We start from the raw sequence: 18,770 nt of genomic DNA, 5'->3' as shown, positions 1-18,770 counted from the left end.
CACCCAGCCCACGGCGAGGTCTTAGAACTGGGTGATCTTGAAGGTCCCTCTCGACCCAATCATTCTGTGATTCTGTGATTCCGCTCGCGAAGCAACAAGGGTTTCCTTCTCTGCAGCTTGTATTTCCCATATATCTACGAGATGATGAAATCCCATTATCTGGAAAGTTAAACCCGTCACATTTTATGACTGCTCGGAAAAAGGCTGGGTGCATTGCTACGCTGGAGAAGCAGAAACATGAAAGATTTTCTAGGACTGCTGCTTGAGTTACTTGCTTTAACTATATGGAAATCCACCGAGCTGAGCTTGAAGCGAACAGACATAGCTGATCACAGGATAATATCCTGTACAGAGAACATTCTCTTGCTACGTTTTATAGACACAGTTGACAGAAGGAATAAGCTTAAATACTGCTCTGAAAAATATGCTTTATTTTGAGAGGATTTTATTCAGTTCTCTGCCAATGAAAATAAATGATGCTGGAGAAGTCTCTTCAATGCGAAGCTTTTGCTCCAAAGACATAATTGTGACAGGACTATTAAATAATGAATATAGTCTCATTTTAGCTCTGATTGCACGAATATACTTCGGGATGCTTATTTTTACTCCATATAAATAGATTTGGTGATATTTGATGCAATGGTTTGATGGATACCAGTCAGAATTAGGCAGTAATTGACACAATAATGTCAAGATTACATCAATTACAAGTAAGGCCAAACATTCAGTGTGTGATACATACGCAGATGAGTTGAATATTTTAAATGTAGGGAAAAAAGTCCCATCTCCGTCTATAAAACGCAGTAATAATTCTGCTCATCGTAAATTACGGGCCTGGGATGCAAAGGAAAAGCAGCAGTACAATTAACAAGGCAGGAGCTGTCGGCGTGTGGCTCTGCCAGCAGTATCAGTGCAAATGTAGCATCTGGTGTGATCCTTGGTGTCACCTTTATCTGCTCAGGAACCGCATCGCCCTCCCGGCTCTCTCAGACAGCCGCTTTTGTGCAAGCGCGATAAAACGTGACCCTGTGATCTGCTGTACTCAGCCATGCTTTATCAACCTGTGCACTTCCACTGCTTGAATGTTAGCTTTTCATAACACTACGTCGATGTTGGGCTTCTTTTTTTAAGGATGGAATTGCTAACCCCAGCATTCTCTTCATGTCGCAGCTTTAGGTTTTAAGCAGCTCAAGGAGTCCTCCAAGGAAATTTAAATACTTGCTTTAATCTTCCACCCCTTTTTTTTTCCAACTATGAACAATTGGTTTTCATAGAGAGGTTTGTGGTTGCCATTTTCCATGACCTTATTGCAAACGTTGTAACTGGTGGCATTTTTTTATAGGGCAAATCCTGGGCAGCCCGATCTAGCAATTGTCAACCATGCCTGTGGCAGGGGGTTGGAACTGGATGATCTTTAAGGTCCCTTCCAAACTAAGTCATTCTATGTGAAATACAAATGTTATAGATCTTTATATTAAGTTTCTGAACTTTCCAGTTCAGAGATGGGCAGTCTTAGGCAATATCTCAAAAATACCAGCAAAAAAAAGCCCCGGTTTTCCTGCTTATATTTTGTATCTTCTTATTTTTTTAAGCTAGTTTCAAGATTCCTGGTGTCCTTCTCTGATTCTTGCTACCCCAGTGGATTGGCAAGACAATGCTCATTAGTCTCTCAACACTCACAAAGGCTCTGCTTCACTCTCTTCCAGATGTTTGGTGGGAAACAAATCAAGCCCAGTTGTCTTTTAACAATTTCGTTTTATTCAAAACTCAGAAAAGCCTGCGATTTATTAAATTCCCCTCAGGATGTGTTTTCTTCCACCTTTGACACCGAGGAGATGGAGTATCCTGTTTACGCCAGGAGCTGCCTGTTAAACCAGAACAATTCATGATTTGGAGTTGAATAGCAGGGAAAAGCCAAGCAAGTCCCTCACCCATGGTGGCATCTTTGTGTTTTACGGCATTTCTCTGGGCTACAACCCTCATGTTTATGGATGAGAAACCAGAGAGTGAAAGCTGACCCATCCAAGATATAGGGTTTAGGTGGCCCATCCAAGATCGTGGGGTTTCGTTGACCTATCCAAGATCTTGGAGTCAATTTTGGGCAAAGTGAGTGCCAGACCTCCCATGGGCTTCCCACCTCACCATTTGCACATACGAGCTTTGCTCACTGAGATCAGCTCAGAGCAACTGGGTATCTGGCCCATGCTGTTGTGTTGGCTCATGCAATTTTGGTTGTTCACTTCCTTTTTGTCTAAATAAAGCAGCTATTGTTTATGAAATATAATAGTCACAATTAGCTAAAGAGATGACAAATGATTACCCATAGAAACACAAGAGCAGCTGCTGTGGAGCTGGGTGCTTCCATGTCTTGTCTGATCCGGGGAGGGGTTTTCATTTTTTGGCAAATTTGAAATGAGTTTCTCTTGCAGAAGTTAGATTTACCAGTTTGGCATCGTGCCTCCCAGTCTGACATTGTTCCTGGAGAGGCAGATTGTGGCTCCCGAGGGAGTCAGACATCTCAAATATCCCTGAGAACAACAATAGTTGTTGGCCAAAGTTTGGAGGGGTCCAGTTTGCTGGAGGAGTTATGGGCTCCTTCCATTCAGCGTATCACAAAGCAGCAAGAATCCAACTCTGGCTGCTTTGTTCCAGCCTCTGTCCTACACATCCCCAAAGCAGAATTTATTTGCCTTTTTTTTTCTTTCCTTTGGAGCAAGTGGCGGTGTTATTTATTAGTGTAGCTAATAGAGCCTGGAGAAGGAAAGACAAATTTTTAGGCATTGGAAGCACTTCTGCTCTCCAATATTCATGGCTCTAGCAAGATTGTTGCCAGAATATAAATATATTGCTCATTTTCTACATGACCCCTGGCAGTATTTTAGCTGGAGTACACACTGAGCTTTTTAATTTTAAAAAATTTAGCCAAATGCTAGTAAACACCTCAGCTCACTCTTTGAGGAACCAGACTCACACAATTTAGAGCTGAAGAAACTGAGGCAAAGCGAAGTGCTCTCATAGAATCCTTCAAGTTGGAAGGGACCAGCGTGGGCACAAATTAAGGAAAGGTCAGTTTTTGAATGTGCCTAAACTTCTGCTTATGGCCTTTTTCTCTCTAAGGAGAGGGTGAACATCTGTCCTTGCATCATGGTTCCAAAATTCTCATTCTTTTTCTGCTTCTTACTAGGATAGATGGTTTTTCAATACACTAGGATATATGGCTTTTCAATGTAGGAGCAATGTCATGCAAAATTACATAGTTTGTTGTCAGATTACTGCATTCAAAATATATGTTTGTGTTTACAGCCAGCTAAAAAATTGAGGTTTTAATGGAAATAGTTAAAAATCCAACCTTGAAAGAAACTCCTGGAGCATTAAAATAAAATATTAATAGAATAAAGGTCTCAATAAAACACTGATTACTAAAGAGCTATCACAACCCCACAAAGCTCCACTTCTCGATGTCGTTTTTCATTTCCAAAAAGGTCAGGTTGGTAAGGAGAAGCTAATAAGCTGAAAAAAATGACCAGCTTCATTTCTGAGCTTGTTTTGCTCAGGAACTGCTAGGCCATTTATTGGTCTGATGGCTTTCTTCTGCATCTGGGAAGCTATGAGTGCAGCTCTTTGCCAGTTACATACAAAGCATTTACAGCCCAAAGAGGCCAGCTCATTAGTAATTACTGTAATGAGTTCTTCGCAGTGTTTCTCTGAAAGGTGATTGAGCCCCTAATGTAGACACCAGATATTTTTCCTTCAGTTAATGGTGTGGTAAATTACTCCTGCGAGGGGCTCATTGAATGGCTCCTTTGAAACAAGTTAAAGACTACAAAGGAAAGAAAAAGCTGTTGGTCTCCTCATACCGGTTACAGGAGACAATATTTACAGAGTGTTTCAGATCTAGATGTTTCTGCAGAGTGTGAAATGTTTGGTTCATATAAATGGCAATGTCACAAATGTATGGGTGGAGGAGTTGCTGCAACCTGTATTTCCCATCTACCATGATATTGGACAGCTCAGCCAAAGGAGAGTGAGCTCATTTGGGCTCCGTTGGGTTCCTTTGGGCTTGGTTTGCTCAGATGGAGCTTTTGCCTTGAGTTTGGTCATGGGCCTTGCAGGTCAGCTTCTTGTCTCATTGTGTTTGCTCAGCCATTGCCATACTGGCAACAGAGAAGGGGGAACACTTGTCAAGAGCTTGGCTTTTACCAAGGGAGATTTCTTCTTCTACTAAGTGAATAAACTCATTGAAGCGTCCAAATGCAATTAGCAAATGCTACAGTGGAAATGCTTCCTAATCAGAATCATTAATCAGGCAAAACTCAGCTGCTCCTGCAAAAGACTCAGCCAACCACAGTAACGTGGTTATGGGACATGGTTTAGTAGGCAGGTTTGGTGGTAGGTGGATGGCTGGACTAGATGATCCTAGAGGTCTTTTCCAACCCTTATGATCCTGTGGTACGTAAGGACAGGTGTTATTTACCTCTTAGCTCCCTGAAGAGCTCCTTTTCATACACTGCACGCAGCTGGAGCACTTCCACATCCCATAGCCCCAAAGTGCCATGACTTTCCAAGCCTACCCCAGCACAGCAAGCTGTGTTGGCTCCCAGTTTCTCCCCAGAGCTGTGCAAAGAGAAGAAGGCACTGCTGAGGTACTGAAGGGGGAGCATTTGAGAATTGTTATTTAACTGTTTAGTTGCTATTTAACCATTTTGAAACAGAGAGAGATTTAGCCAAAAAGCAGATCAGATCAGTTTTAACTGCCTTTCCAAAGGAGGTATCAGCTGGGGTGCATTATATGGGATGAGGAGCCTCTGCTGAAAGTAACCTCTTGCTTCAGGGACCTGCATCTGTAGTTGGTGTGGTTGCACACACAAAGAGGGGAGAGATGGTACAGAAAAGGCCTGAAGTGCCTTGAATACTTTTGCCTCTCTGCAAAAACAAACCCTGTAGATGTTATTTGAGAAGCTGTTTTGTAATATTAGGCTTTAATGAATTGCACAGTTTGCCCACACGCGTCATTGCCTTCTGCTGGGTAGTCAGAACCACTCATTAGAGATGAACTTTCCCTGGCAACCCACACACTGAAGACTGCTCTGTGCTTGGCTGGGATAGATTTTCCAAGGGTCAGTGCACTCAATGTGGCTTTTTGGCTCTTCTCTCCATGGGATCACATCTCCAGCCATGGTGATGAGTGCTGATGGCTTGCAGAAAAGCCCAGCTTGGACACTGTCTTGAATCAGCTGATGAGCCCAGGAATCCTTACACTGTGTCCCATGTTAAAATTATTATGGTGTACGTCGCCTTCCATTTAGTCAATCCTGTGAGCAAGAATTAAATTTAGACACCGCTGGCTTTTATCTGTCACTCTCAGGATATATTATCTACAGTTTGCCTTGCACATATCTGGGCAGTAGCTGGAGGTTATAAAATGAGATCTTCTGGAGCAGTTTTACTGCTCTTCCTTGAAGCAATTTGTGCCATGTGTTTATGTATATGTATGTATTTCCTCCCCATCTCTGGCAACAAGCAATTTCCTTGCTTCCCTGCACGTCCTTTGCTCTCTGGGGATTTCTGACTTTACAGCAGCACCCCAGGTCCTTTCATATTGTAGATGATGTCAAAGCAGTATTGGAAAATTGTGATGGTTTCTTCATCTCTTGAGATGGATCCTTGCAGAGAGGAAAGGTTGAAATTGGAATTGGAAAAGCTGGAAGCTCTGCTAGCTGTAACTTTTACTTAGCTGGTTGTCTTGCTCGCAGCGTTACTGATGTGCTATCAAGATGAAGCCACAAGCACTGATACAAGGAGGCAAGATTGACTTTTTCTTCTTCCTTAAAGGCACAAACAAGTATCTTTAAAACTGAACAAAATATACCTGTGCTTATACCTCAGGTCCATAATCAGAACGGTTTTCATCCTAAGTTACACATTTACAAAGGAATTACTTGGTTTGACACTGGGCTGCTCAGCAGAGATATTTAAGATTTCTTGTTATTTTGGAAGGTGTGTCTGCACAAGGCAGGATATTGCTCTTGATTTAAATGAGGAATATCAGGTATCTCTGCGTGTGACCAGGCTGTGACATGGGACATTCAGTTTGGGCCTTCTTTGTTTTTACTTCAGTGGTCAGAGATCCAGAAACCCATGCTTTACTTCCATGGAGAAGATCCCAACTGGTTTATTTTCAAAACATTTTTCTATCATCTGCATGGAAAGTGCTTTGTTCCACTAACCAGAGTTTAAACATAGCACTACACTGACCTTCCCAAAGAGTAAAACAGGAAATAATGAAGAATATGGAGCTGTTGCTTCAAACCAGAAGTTTAAAGTAACTTAGGATAATATAATTTTTTTTTGGCTTTAATTACTTTAAAGTACAAAGGCTGGGAGAAATGCTGCAAAATGCTGCACGTGCCAATTTCTGGCTGAAATCTGGAGAGAAGCCATCAGCTGGAGGAGAGCTCCAATGGATGCTCACATCTTTAGCAGCACAGGTTGGCTTCTGGTGCAAGAATAGAAAGAAATGACCCTTCCTCAATTATTCATGGGTCAGAGAGGGTGTGAGGGGATTAATACCCAGTGCTATGATGATGGTATATACAAGCCTCAATCATATGTGAAGATATTATTTAGTGAAGCTTTTGCTTGCAGGCCATTAAGTTTTTGGTTGAATGGTGTTTTTGGTAAGCTGTATGGTGCTGCATGCACATGAATGAAGGAATGCTGAGCTCTGATTTTCTTCCTTTCAAAAAATACAATTAGCTACTTTAAGTAGGCAAAAGTTCGGTGTGGATTTTATTTCAAATCACAGAAATCATAAATTGGTTTGGTTTGGGAGGGACCTCCAAGGTCATCTGGTTTCCACCCTTATTTCAATCTCTTGTTTTTCAACCTCTTATTTCCACTGGAGGAAAAAAATTCTTTGCTAATCTTTGCTACTCTGAATTTTATGGTAAGATCATCTTTGGACAGAACCAGGTTGAGTGTTTTTCAATTGCCTGGTGTTCTTGAAATCAGTTTGTCAAGGCATCCTAAATTATACATTGCCTTGCTCACAGCAGCTGGAGTGGAGCAGGGGCTGCAGTACATGCTGCATGTGGCAGCAATGCATTGCTGGGAGCCACAGCCTCATCGAGGGCTTTCATTGCAGGAGGGGAATACTCTGAAGAATTAATTGAGCCTCATTTATTGAATGAGTCTAGAGTGTAGACTCACAATTGCGATGGTTTAAAAGCAAATTGCATCACAAACTTACCGTGCAGAGATGAGATAAGTGCTGTTGTAGTTGTTAGTCTTGCTCTCTCCTATCCTACAAAAAGCCACTTTTTGTGCCTTTTGTCTGCTCCGAAGAGCTGGGTCCCAGCACGTGCAGGGAGCAGGTCTCTGAGCTGGGAGCAAGAGCCTAATTTTTTCATATTTTTATTCTATCAACGACCCGTTCCCTGACCTTGAGCAATTTTCTCTCTTCATGGCTACGCGGTGCTGCTCTTTAGATTTGCCACACCTCAGGGGAGAAGGCTTGTCTCTCAGCCTAAACTTCAGCTTAGGTTTTATGAATGCTAATATCAGATGAATTTAGGAAATATCACGTTAATTTATGTGCAATGAACTCTTCTGTGCCGACATGTTTGAGCACATCTTGTTCCCATCCATGCATCGCAGCATGTTTCATCCAATCATAGAGTTAGGTTGGAAGGAACCTTAAAGACCATCTAGTTCCAACCCTCTGCCATGGGCTGGGTAGCCAACCAGTAGGTGAGGCTTCATGCCCTTTCTGCTCTCCTCTGTCTTCCCAGCTGTGGAGTCGCTGCACTCCCTGAACGACCAGATCTCCCATTTTATCGTGAACAAGTCAAAAACTCTGGATGAAGATGAAGATGCCTTTCTGCCCAGCGAGAGAGAATCTCTGAAGAGTGCCATGATGCTGATGAGGCACCTCTTAATGGATGCACAGGTACGAAAGCAATACATACGCATCTGTTATCACACAAGAAAGGCACGTTTCACAGACCTGGAGGCAATAGTTCATTTTTAGGGGTGGTTTTAGCAGTGAAAACATTAGTCCCTGACACTTGTTTATAGCTGACGCGTGCTTCCAAAATGCACAGCTGTGGCAAGGCCATCTCAGAACAGAGAACAGCTTTTTTTGTTGGGCCCGTGTGTTAGATTTATCATAGAAACACAAAATCATTAAGATTGGAAAAGACCTCTGAGATCATCTAGTCCAACTGTCCACCTACCACCAATATTGCCCACTAAACCGTGACCCAAACACAACACCACTTAGGGCTGGAGATTGATATACCCCTGGATGGGAACCCAGCATCATCTGTAGCAAAAGAAAATCATTTTGGCACTAAGCATCTGTGCTGATGGCACTTTTGGAAGTGCTAGACACACAGCTGAGCTGTTGGTTTAATCTGCCTCCAAAATGTCAGTTAAAAGTCACGAAATCCTGTGCAGATGTTGCTTTGTGCTTTATTTTATTTTATTTTTTAATGGAATACCTGGTCAGTATTGCTCCTATTACAGCTTGTGCCTATCACCTCCCATTAGAAGTCTAACAAGAAAATAAACATAGAGGGAATTACTCCTGTAAGGACTAGCTGTGCTGTATGCAAATTTATCTTACCCAGGGTTTTTCTGGTCACTATTTCATGCTAAGTTTGCCATTGTGGGGTCAGCCCAGGTCCGTGTTGATAGCATCACCACTAATCTGGTGGTCTCTGGGGTTTGGTTTCCTCTGACTTGCTGCCAGTGTTTAAATGGGATATGCAAACAGAGTAAGACACACGTTTTCATATCTTATTCCCATATTTTCTCAGGTGGAGTCTGGTGGTTATCTTATCTGTTTCTCTCACTTTCAAAGACCTTTATTTCTAATTGCTTTAGCTAACAGGGTTTTGTTGCATGCGGGAAGCGAGCTGGGAATCCCTGGTTTTGGTAACAAATGCTGGGTTGCAAATGGAGAGATGCGCTGAAGGTTTAGGGTGGTCAGTGCGCACAGTTCAGTGGGAAAGTTGGGCAAGGGAGCCAATTGCTCCCAAAAAAAACAGAGCCAGAGATGCCACCCTGGCATCCACTCAGAAAACATCCACTCAGGCTTTGCCAGCCATGGTGGTTCTCTTGCTTCTGTGTGTTTTTAGCCAAGTCCCCTCCATTTTCTCCCAGATCACTGACTGGGGCATTGCTGCAAGGACACGGAGGAGGAGAAGGGTTAAACTGAGCCTTAGGATTGTGCACACTGCCTGTGCTGCAGGTGGCAATACCTCTGGGACTCAGGTGTGAGAGCCGGCGGGTGCTGACAGGCATCTGCACACTGCAGATGGAATAAAAATGGGGCAAAAAGTGCCGATGGAAGAATTCCTTACATGGGAATTCTTTTTTTAGCACCTGAGAATTACTTTACTACTTATCGGCTGTCCTGAATGCATATTAAGTGCCGCTTGAGCGACTGATGAAGGAAATGCCAACAGCAGAGGAAAATGTCAAGAATTCGGTGCCTTTCCTAACCCACGCTGACCTCCCCCGGACACAGCTCCATGATGTTCCCTTGGGCTCTGTCGCTGTCACCAGAGAACAGAACTCAGCATGACCCTCTGCTCCCCATGAGGAGATGTGGGCCATGATGGAGCTGCAGGCTGTGATGGAGCTGCAGGCCGCCATGATGGTTCTGCAGGCTGTGATGGAGCTGCAGGCCACCATGATGGAGCAGCAGGCCGCCATGATGGTTCTGCAGGCTGTGATGGAGCTGCAGGCCGCCATGATGGAGCAGCAGGCCGCCATGATGGTTCTGCAGGCTGTGATGGAGCTGCAGGCCGCCATGATGGAGCAGCAGGCCGCCATGATGGTTCTGCAGGCTGTGATGGAGCTGCAGGCCGCCATGATGGAGCAGCAGGCCGCCATGATGGTTCTGCAGGCTGTGATGGAGCTGCAGGCCGCCATGATGGAGCAGCAGGCCGCCATGATGGTTCTGCAGGCTGTGATGGAGCTGCAGGCCGCCATGATGGAGCAGCAGGCCGCCATGATGGTTCTGCAGGCTGTGATGGAGCTGCAGGCCGCCATGATGGAGCAGCAGGCCGCCATGATGGTTCTGCAGGCTGTGATGGAGCTACAGGCCGCCATGATGGAGCAGCAGGATGCCATGATGGAGCTGCAGGTCACCATTAGACCTCCTCTCACCCTCCATTTCTCTGAGCTGAACAAACCAAGGGGCTTTTCGATGTGGAGCAGAGGAATCACAGCAGAGGCACAGGGGGTTTCAGAGCTGTGTTATCTGAGAGCCAGAGTCTGGAATCCCTTCTCCTGACCCTTAGCCTTTTCCCTCTCTTTTGACTCTTGGAAGAATCTATTCCCCAGTCTGTTTTGTCAACTTGGAGATCACTTGTTGCTAAAAACAGAATACAGAAAAAGACTCTGAAGAAAACTGTCTCCTCCCATATGCAACAGGACTTTCTCCAGTGGAGAATCATAGAATCATCAAGGCTGGAGAAGACCTCCAAGATCACCAAGTCCAACCCCAACCCAAGCCCACTGGCCACCTCCCTCAGTGCCACATCTACACATTGAACACCTTTGGGGATGGTGACCCCACCGCCTCCCTGGGCAGCCTATGCCAGTGCATCACCACTCTTTCAGAGAAATTTTCCCAAATATCCAACCTGAACCTCCCCTGGCACAATTTAAGGCCATTACTTCTCATTCTATCAAATGGGACATTACTTTGAAGGTAATCCTACAGGAATGTCACTGATGTCAACAGGAGCAGCACGAGCAAGTTGCTCATGGATATACAGTGGGTGCTGACCAAGATATGGCTGTCAGTATGCTGAGAGGTTCCCTTGTCAGCATTAAACGATATCTAGGGACAGGTAATAAGCTCTGTGGAGGCTGTCAGCTCAGATTCTGCCCACGGAAGACAGGAATTTAATGAAAGTCATTGCAATCTGCAGGGATCTCTTGACCCTGGAGGTCTCCATCCATCTAAAGTAGGGTTTTCTCATCATAAAAATAACCCATGGCAGGGATTGCTCGCTGCCAGCCAAGGAGCATCACCCTCCCTCAGAGACAGTGCTGGAGCTTTGCCTCCAGATTGCTCATTTCTCCTGTTTGTGTGGGATTTTGGCAGCATCAGCCTGGAGCTGACACGGCGTTGCGTTCCCTCAGCAGCGCTCAGCGTGCAGCCTGCTCAGAGGGCATGAGAGGGAAGAAATCCAGGGGAGAAGAGGGGGGAATGGAAGTAGCAGCATAACGTGAACTAAAAGCTGTGCTTAGATAATGCCGGTGCACAAAAGCAGGTTGTGAGAAAAGGTGCACTTACATTGTACAGCATGTTCCATTCTCTGCGTAGTACAGGGATGAATAAACAATTTCATTTTTGCCAACCGGCTCCATGCAGGATGCTATCACATGGGTATGGCCTCCTATGACAGATTGTCATTGCTGTCAATCACTTCTGACAGTCCTATTATGCCTGGAAAGGATGTTTGCTCTGTGCATGGTGTTTTATAATCCTCAAAGGTGGAATTTTATAGCCGAGCAGTGTTTTTTCCTTCGACGTTTCCCTCAGTAGGATTTATTGCTTCTGAGAGACATGTGACTAGAATCCATTATACCTCTCAACTTTAAATCCTCCTCCAGCTTCGCCTGCATTACTTTTTATTTCTTTTACTTTCTGTTTTTAATTGCTGTTGTGAGAGATGTGCCCAGCATGGAGCAGAAGGTACACAGCAGCTCATGGCTGTGTCACAGACATCAGACCTAATCTAGCATTTTGCTGAAGCAATTAATCTAATGAATGTCACATAGATGCATCCAGGCACCAGCACCAACCTAGAGTAGGTTAATGATTTCCCCTATTCAATTCCCAGATGCCTGACCCCAAAAGCCAGGCTTTCAGGAAGTTCTGAACATTGAGCTATTTCCATAAAGAGTTGAATTGACTTCAAGTGAATTTTAAGCTCTTTGGGAGAAATACCATCTTTCCACTTGTTTCCTTTCACAGCAGCGTGTGATTATCATCAGGGCCCACTTAGGCTCTGTTACAGGAGGAATAAATAGTCATAGAGATGATCTCTCAATTCGGACAGGACTTTTCAGATGCATGCATACCACGAATGATGAGGTAAGATAGGATTAGCCTAGTGTGGAGCAGCTGGCTTAGATTTAATTGGATTTCAGTCATGGACTAGGCGTGATTCAGCAAGCATGAGGATGTCAAGATATCCGACTGCATCCCTGCTGAGAGGTTCATTGCTTTCTTAGGCAGAGAAAGAAAATAAACCAGGAAGTTGTAATAGCAGAAGTTGTCAACAAAATAGAATGGATGTTGCCCCAGAGTTATAGGGTGAAAACCATTTTCATTTGCAGTTGGAAGTTTTTTTGTTTAATATCCAGTGTTTTAATGAAATGCCTCAGCTTTCAGTAACTTAAGGGAGAAAGCTTTAGCAAGTGTTAATCGTAGAATTGTAGAATGGTTTGGGTTGGAGGGGAAATTTTAGATCATCTAGTTCCCACCTCCTGCTATAGGCAGGGACATCTCTAGGTCAGGTTGCTCACAGCCCCCTCCAGCCTGGCCTTGAGTGCCTCCAGTGAGGGGGCATTCTCATTGATCTGTAGATACTGCTTGAAGTTGATGCTGGTTTGGGTGGAGGATCTCACCTTATTTCCCTTTGGAAAATATTTGAATTGTCATCACCACAAGCCCTTTAGTTTTGACACTGGGGTCCCATAAAGTAAATCATTTAAGGTGAGAGGAAATACTTCAGAAGGAAAACCTCCTTGGTATGACTGACTTCTAGCCATTCAATATCCCACCAGCTGTTTGCTTTTAATATTTCCCTCTGTTTTCTTTTCTCCCCCAGAAAATTAAACATAATTTCTTGAGCTTTCTTAAATTATACTCTTTTCTTCAGCAGTCTGTCATCTTTCCAAGACAGACCGTCATACACCAAGCGATGGTAGTTATATAGACCATGCAGGCTGACTAGCAGTAGTTCCATTACATCAACTGACCTTTAAAAATAGTTCTCATTTTCTACAGAGACCTGTTGTACAAAACCAACTGTGTTGTTGCAATATTTTGCTTGCTAGTTAAATGCTTTCCACCATCTGCTCTTCAGGCTCATAGCAGCCCAAGCTTTAGGAACAAAACACCGTGACCTTTACTTTCATATGAGTGGGTTGTATTAGTGTCTACAGGAAGAAAAAAGAAGGGAGGATTTGCTCTTTCTTTCAGTAAACTTGAATTGTTTGATTTCTAAAAGCATCCTTGCCACGCTGATGTGTTTTGGGGGATGCAGAAGTAGATACAAGAATTATTCTCCTTTATGGAATAATATAAAACATAATTTTAAGCTGCATGTCAGCACTCAAATTTGCAAACTGGTTCATCTTGGAAAACAGCATCAGATAAAACCAGGATAGGGGAAAGACTGAAAAATAAATCTGCTGTTCCCTGGGTAGTGATTTTTAAATTAATCTTGTCATCCCATTTCCATAAGCAGAAATCTTCTGAGCCCCTTCCAAGGCAGCAGCCCATCTTCTAATGATTCTGCTTGGGCTAGTCAGGAAGGGAGCACAAAGGACTCCACTTCTATTGAAGGAGAAGATAAAACGTGGCATCTAGCAAGCTTCATCAAGGCTCCTGTTGTCTCTAATGGCATCATTAGCATGTGCTACATGAGCCCAGGCCATGATGCCTTTCCCTAAACATGTGCCTGCCAACCTGCTCCCTCTTTTCATGATCTGGGAGAGGAAAAATTGATTTGCCTCTGTTAGTTCAATCTATTAGGGGGATGATGTGCCGTATAATGAGGGGAGATCAAAAGTAGCCTTAAAATAGTGGATGCGTGGAAACACGGATGCTGCTGCCTTTACCAACTCAACCCTGCACATCATTAGCTACCCACAAATGGTGAGGCTTGATAGCAGCCCTGGTCCCTTTGAACACCACACCTTGGCTTCTCTTATTATTCATGACTTGTTTTTAACTGCCTGTAGTTTATTGATTCCCATGGGATTGGTTTTTTAAGGCTGATTTTCTCTGTCCTTCCATTCCAGAGATTTTCCCAATGTGTGATGCTATCTAGTTAGCTGGGATTTAAGACAGAGACAGAGATGGGGTTATCAGAGCACCCAGTGCGTGGCTGAGGTCAAAAGCTCTGTATGGTTCACAACCACCTCCCATGTTTCTTTTGCCAGTGACAGCAAAACCAATCCCAGTTGGAAGGTAACATCTCTCTGAGTCTTTAGATCTGTGAAGTTTAAATGGACGTCTACTTGCACTTGTAGTATAAGTTTTTAAGGCAGATGAAGGAAGAGTCACACATCTATTTGCACAATCACTGCCAGAAACCTTCTTTATGAAGCTTCTGGAAGAATTCTGCTGCACAATTGGTCAGAAAGCTTTACAACAAGGCCAATTCTTTCAGTACTTGACTACCAGGAGTTGCCCAGATCTATAACTTCAGGCATGAAGCACACCCAATATTTTACTCTTGCTGACCCCAGTCCATGCAATCAGCCTGATGCATGGTGGCCAAGTAAGAATTGTTCTGGCTGCACGTTTTTCATTGCTGTTCCTTGGCAAGATTGTCAGCCCAGGATTGCTGTGTTCATTTAGCCACTGCTGTACCCTGGCCAGCCTCCACTCCCTTCCATCCTTGGGACTGGAGTAAAAAGACTTTTGGCATTTGTTAAATCCTTATCCACACCAAGTATAAGTATCTGCATCATGGAGAGAATGTAAACTCAGCTGTTCTGCCATGCACAGCATTGCCATGCTGCTGCTTGCCTTGCTGTCTCTCAGTTTGTTTCTTGCTCTCAATACAGTTTGCTCCTGGGTGTACAGTGCATTGTGTACAAACAAGGGAGGAATCCTGCAAAAGCCTGCCTTAGATTTTTCCAATGAGGTGCAAAGATGAAAAATAGCAGAGAGAAGTTGGTTTTGTTGCAAAGGGACTGGGAAGCAAAGAGCAGCTGGTGACAACACGATCCCATCCAGCAGTTAACTCTTCTCTTTCTGCATTTCTCTTCTGTGAATTGGGCACAGATTTATTTCTTTGACATTTGGGTAAGCTCTCACTGAGGTTTCTGTTTGGGACTCCAAGGCAGGGATTTGGCTTTCATTTTCTTCTTGCACTCTCCGTGTTATTGCTTTGCAATGGATGGATTCTCTTGCCTGCAATTATTGCAAGAAAATATTTATATTGCTGGGTAACAGTACTGAAAAGCAATATTACATTTGCCATCACCCAAGTGCTGTAAGACCAGAGCTGTTAGAAACGCATTCAGTAAAAGATGCTTCAGTGCCATGACATTGGGCTGGCTCTGATCTCCTTCCCTCTTTTCTGTTTTGTTCTCCTTTGGTACTGGAAAATGCTCATTATTTGGAGTTAGGTTTGATATTGCTGGATCGAAAACTCAGAGGTGTTTTTTCAATATTTCCTGCCCTACAAAAGTAGAAGACTTTCTCCCCATCTCCCTAAAACAACCAAAAAATAAAACCCCACTGCAAAATCCCTTCTGCAATCAGGAAGGAATAACCTCATGTTTAAAGAGCACAGAAGCGAGATCCTCAACAGGTCTCTTGTTCAGTTAATTGCTAATAAATTAATATTGACTCCGACGTTTTTGTTGCTCTATGGAGGTCATGCCAGGAGAGAGATCAAAGCTGGATGTTGTGTAGCAACCCAGTGCCACGCTTGGGTGAGATAAATACGTATGTGTATGTCTATAAAAGAGTAGAGCATGTGAGCAAATGCCTTTCCTTAAGGCAAGGGGTACCAAGACTGAGAACATTTGTAAAGAATTTTCCCTGGAGGTGTTCAAGAAGCATGGAGATGTGGCACTGAGGGTCGTGGTTAGTGGGCATGGTGGGATAGGTTGGGGTTGGACTTGATCTTGGAGGATTTTTCCAACCTTAATGGTTCTATGATACTACTCCTGCAGGCTGCAGATGTTGCAAATCAAGTTCTTGCCCAGGTAATCCCCAAATTCCAACTTACCCACCACCCTCACTCACCTATTGCTCTCCCACCTCTGACCCAAGGCAGAGCTTTTCAACCATGGAGACCTGTTAAATGCAGAAGGAAAAATGATGGCAATTTTATGTGACTTGCAACTGATGTATATTCATGATCTGGGAAGTGCATCCACAAGTGTGTGTGTAAAACCTCTGCAAGCTTTAATTAGAGTTCATGAGAGATAAATGAAAAGTACCCTCATAAATGTGGAAGGAGCAATTAAGAAGGCTGGAGTGTCTCTGCAATCACAGCGGTTTATCAGCAATGCAGATTTCCAGCTAATAAGCAGTAAAAACACCAATTGTGCAAGAAACAAATGAAACAGAAAATCCTGCCTGGCTTCCCAGCCCCTGCTCTGTGTTCTGAATGAGACGAGGAAATGAAAACTTGAGAAAAATGTGTTTGATTCTCTGCAAGCATCGCTTGGTAGCAGGGCAAAAGAAGCCTGTAGGAAGGTGCAGATAAGAGGGGGACAGCATGCAGCGATAAGGCACCATCCTCCTTATCTACTTTGAGATGTGTGCAGATGGAAAGCAGGCTGCAGGCTGCAGGGCTGCTAACATGCATGCTGAGGGGGTCCTGCAATGCCCTGTGCAAGCAGGGAGGTGGGATGGGTCCATTCCCTGCTCAGGGGCAGCAACACTGAGCCCAACATGCATGCACAGCAGCCAAGCTTCGTGCTTGTGTTTGTGTCTCCCAAAGGCTGATAAATATTGAATGGCTCTTTGAGATACAGCCTTTGTGTTCTTTCCCCGTGTACCAACAGTTGTTTGATAAAAAGTGAAGTTACTTCTTCAAATTTGTGCCTCGGATGCTGGATAGGAAGATAATTTTGCGAGCAAAATCTCCCTTGATTCTTAGGAAATGCTAATAGAAGATATGTGTTTTTTTAAAGAGAATGCTTGCTATCAGTACTGGAAAGAGGCAAAAATATTCAAAACATCCGTGGAAGTTCACCCTGGCAGCCAATTTTGTCCAGATGTTGCAGCCCCTTATAACTTAACTCCTTCTGGGCCGTAGGCAAAGCTGCTCTGCAGTGAATTCACTCACCACATATCGGCTCCGATTTCATTTGCACAGGGATTTGGCAAACAAACAATGTCGATTTTCTCCAAACTTGACTTTTGGTTGCAAGGGGATGGGTTCTGTGTTTGTAAGACCCCTTCATCACCAAAGAGCTGTTTTCCCCATTGGGATAAGGTGTCTTTGACCCACTGTGTAAATTTAAGAATGTCATTTAATTCCCATCTTCCTCACTTATCTGTGAGTTGGGAATAATTTTTGCCTACTTCTCAGTGATAGCGTGAGACTCTTCATTAATTAATGCGTGTAAAAGCATGGGGATCCTCGGGGTGAGAAGTGCTTTAAAATATGCTGTTAATAATAAATATCAAGTAATGCACCTTGGTACCTCTTAGCAATAATTGGTGCTATCATTTCTGCCCAACTCTTCCATGAATTAAAAGGTTTTGAGCAGTATTGGAACCGTGAATGGGGTTGGGACCAATTAACATCTAATTGTACGTCGGTTCGTATATCCTTGCCTCTCCTGTAATGGGAGTCTCAGGAAAATCTCCATGGATTTTAATGGTGCAGTGTCAGAATTCAGCCCCAGACATGTTTGTGGGATTACTGCTGAATAGCCTGCGTTCTTCTGGTTGCTTGGTGATTAAGCTAAAGGCAAAGCTATGCTGGTTTAATATTAACGTAAATGGAATTAGCCACTCTTTTCGTGAGCTAAATGCTACATGAAAATTTTCATTCTAAGCAAAAGATGCATTTTTTTTTTCCTGTCGATATTTGAATTTAATTAACTCTTTTGTTGAAAGGTTGATAGTTGGCGACCTGCTCTTCCTGCTTAACCTCCTCTGGATATTCTGGAAAATCCAATAATTTGCTGCTCAGTCACCCAGCTCAAGCTTTTATTAGTTTTCAAGCAGATAGTACTCACATCCCTAAAAGTGGAAGCTCTGGATATGATTCCCATGTTAAAAAAATAAAAAGAGAGAGGCATATAATATATAAATATAATATATGACGAGATTATCAATCTTTCAAAGATTGGCTGGCGCACACAGTATTACTACATTACCTTGGACGAGAGGCAGGGCAGAGCAACCATGTCAATTAGAATCATAGAATCATTAAGGTTGGAAAAGACCACAAAGGTCATCAAGCCCAATCATCAACCCATCCCCACTGTGCCCTCTAAACCATGTGATTCCACGCCACAAATTAAGACCTTGCACATTAACGCAGAAGAAAGTCGACGCTTGGTAAGATGCAAATTTATAGCAAAACCTATGGTGTGGGTTAAAATGACCCCTTTTGGCATGAGCACCTTCTGGTTGTTTGGCCGTGGGTCAAGATGAAATGATGACTGATGGGACCTTGATGCTGAACCTCTTCATGCTGACACACTGCTTTCTGCATTGCTCTGCCACTGCTTGTCCATGATTTTGGGAGGGTTTGGATGAGGAAAAGGAGTCGTGTTGGTGTTTGGAGCACTTAGTGTGATTTCTTGCTGCCATTCCCTAACATGCAGAAAGCAGCAGTAGCCCTGTACAAGTGGCTGGTGATGTATGTGAGCCTGGTGGCTGTCTTTCTTGTTTCTTCTTAAAATAATACTTTGGACACTGCCTGGGAATTAGTGGTTAATGTTTATTTATGCATGAGGAATCTCTATAGAAGGGGCTTGAGGGAGAAAGAATATATATACTATGTGAAAGCCAAAAAAAGTAATTTTTGAAA

General features: G+C 43.6%; 1 protein-coding gene across 2 annotated transcripts in view; it reads left to right on the top strand.

Annotated features, from left to right (window-relative positions):
- Nucleotides 1-18,770, top strand: part of KAZN (kazrin, periplakin interacting protein) — a 146,207-nt gene that overhangs the window by 29,305 nt on the left and 98,132 nt on the right. For both annotated transcript variants that reach the window (XM_085242096.1, XM_085242095.1), the window contains exon 2: nt 7,791-7,948. In XM_085242096.1, coding sequence (XP_085098222.1) covers nt 7,791-7,948 — 158 coding nt within the window. The remainder of the gene's footprint in view (nt 1-7,790; nt 7,949-18,770) is intronic.

Source organism: Meleagris gallopavo, chromosome 23 (assembly GCF_905368555.1).
Source record: "Meleagris gallopavo chromosome 23, MGAL_WU_HG_1.1, whole genome shotgun sequence".
Taxonomy (NCBI): Eukaryota; Metazoa; Chordata; class Aves; order Galliformes; family Phasianidae; genus Meleagris; species Meleagris gallopavo.
The sequence above is the reverse complement of the archived record's forward strand: the minus strand, read 5'-3'. Positions and strand labels throughout refer to the sequence as shown.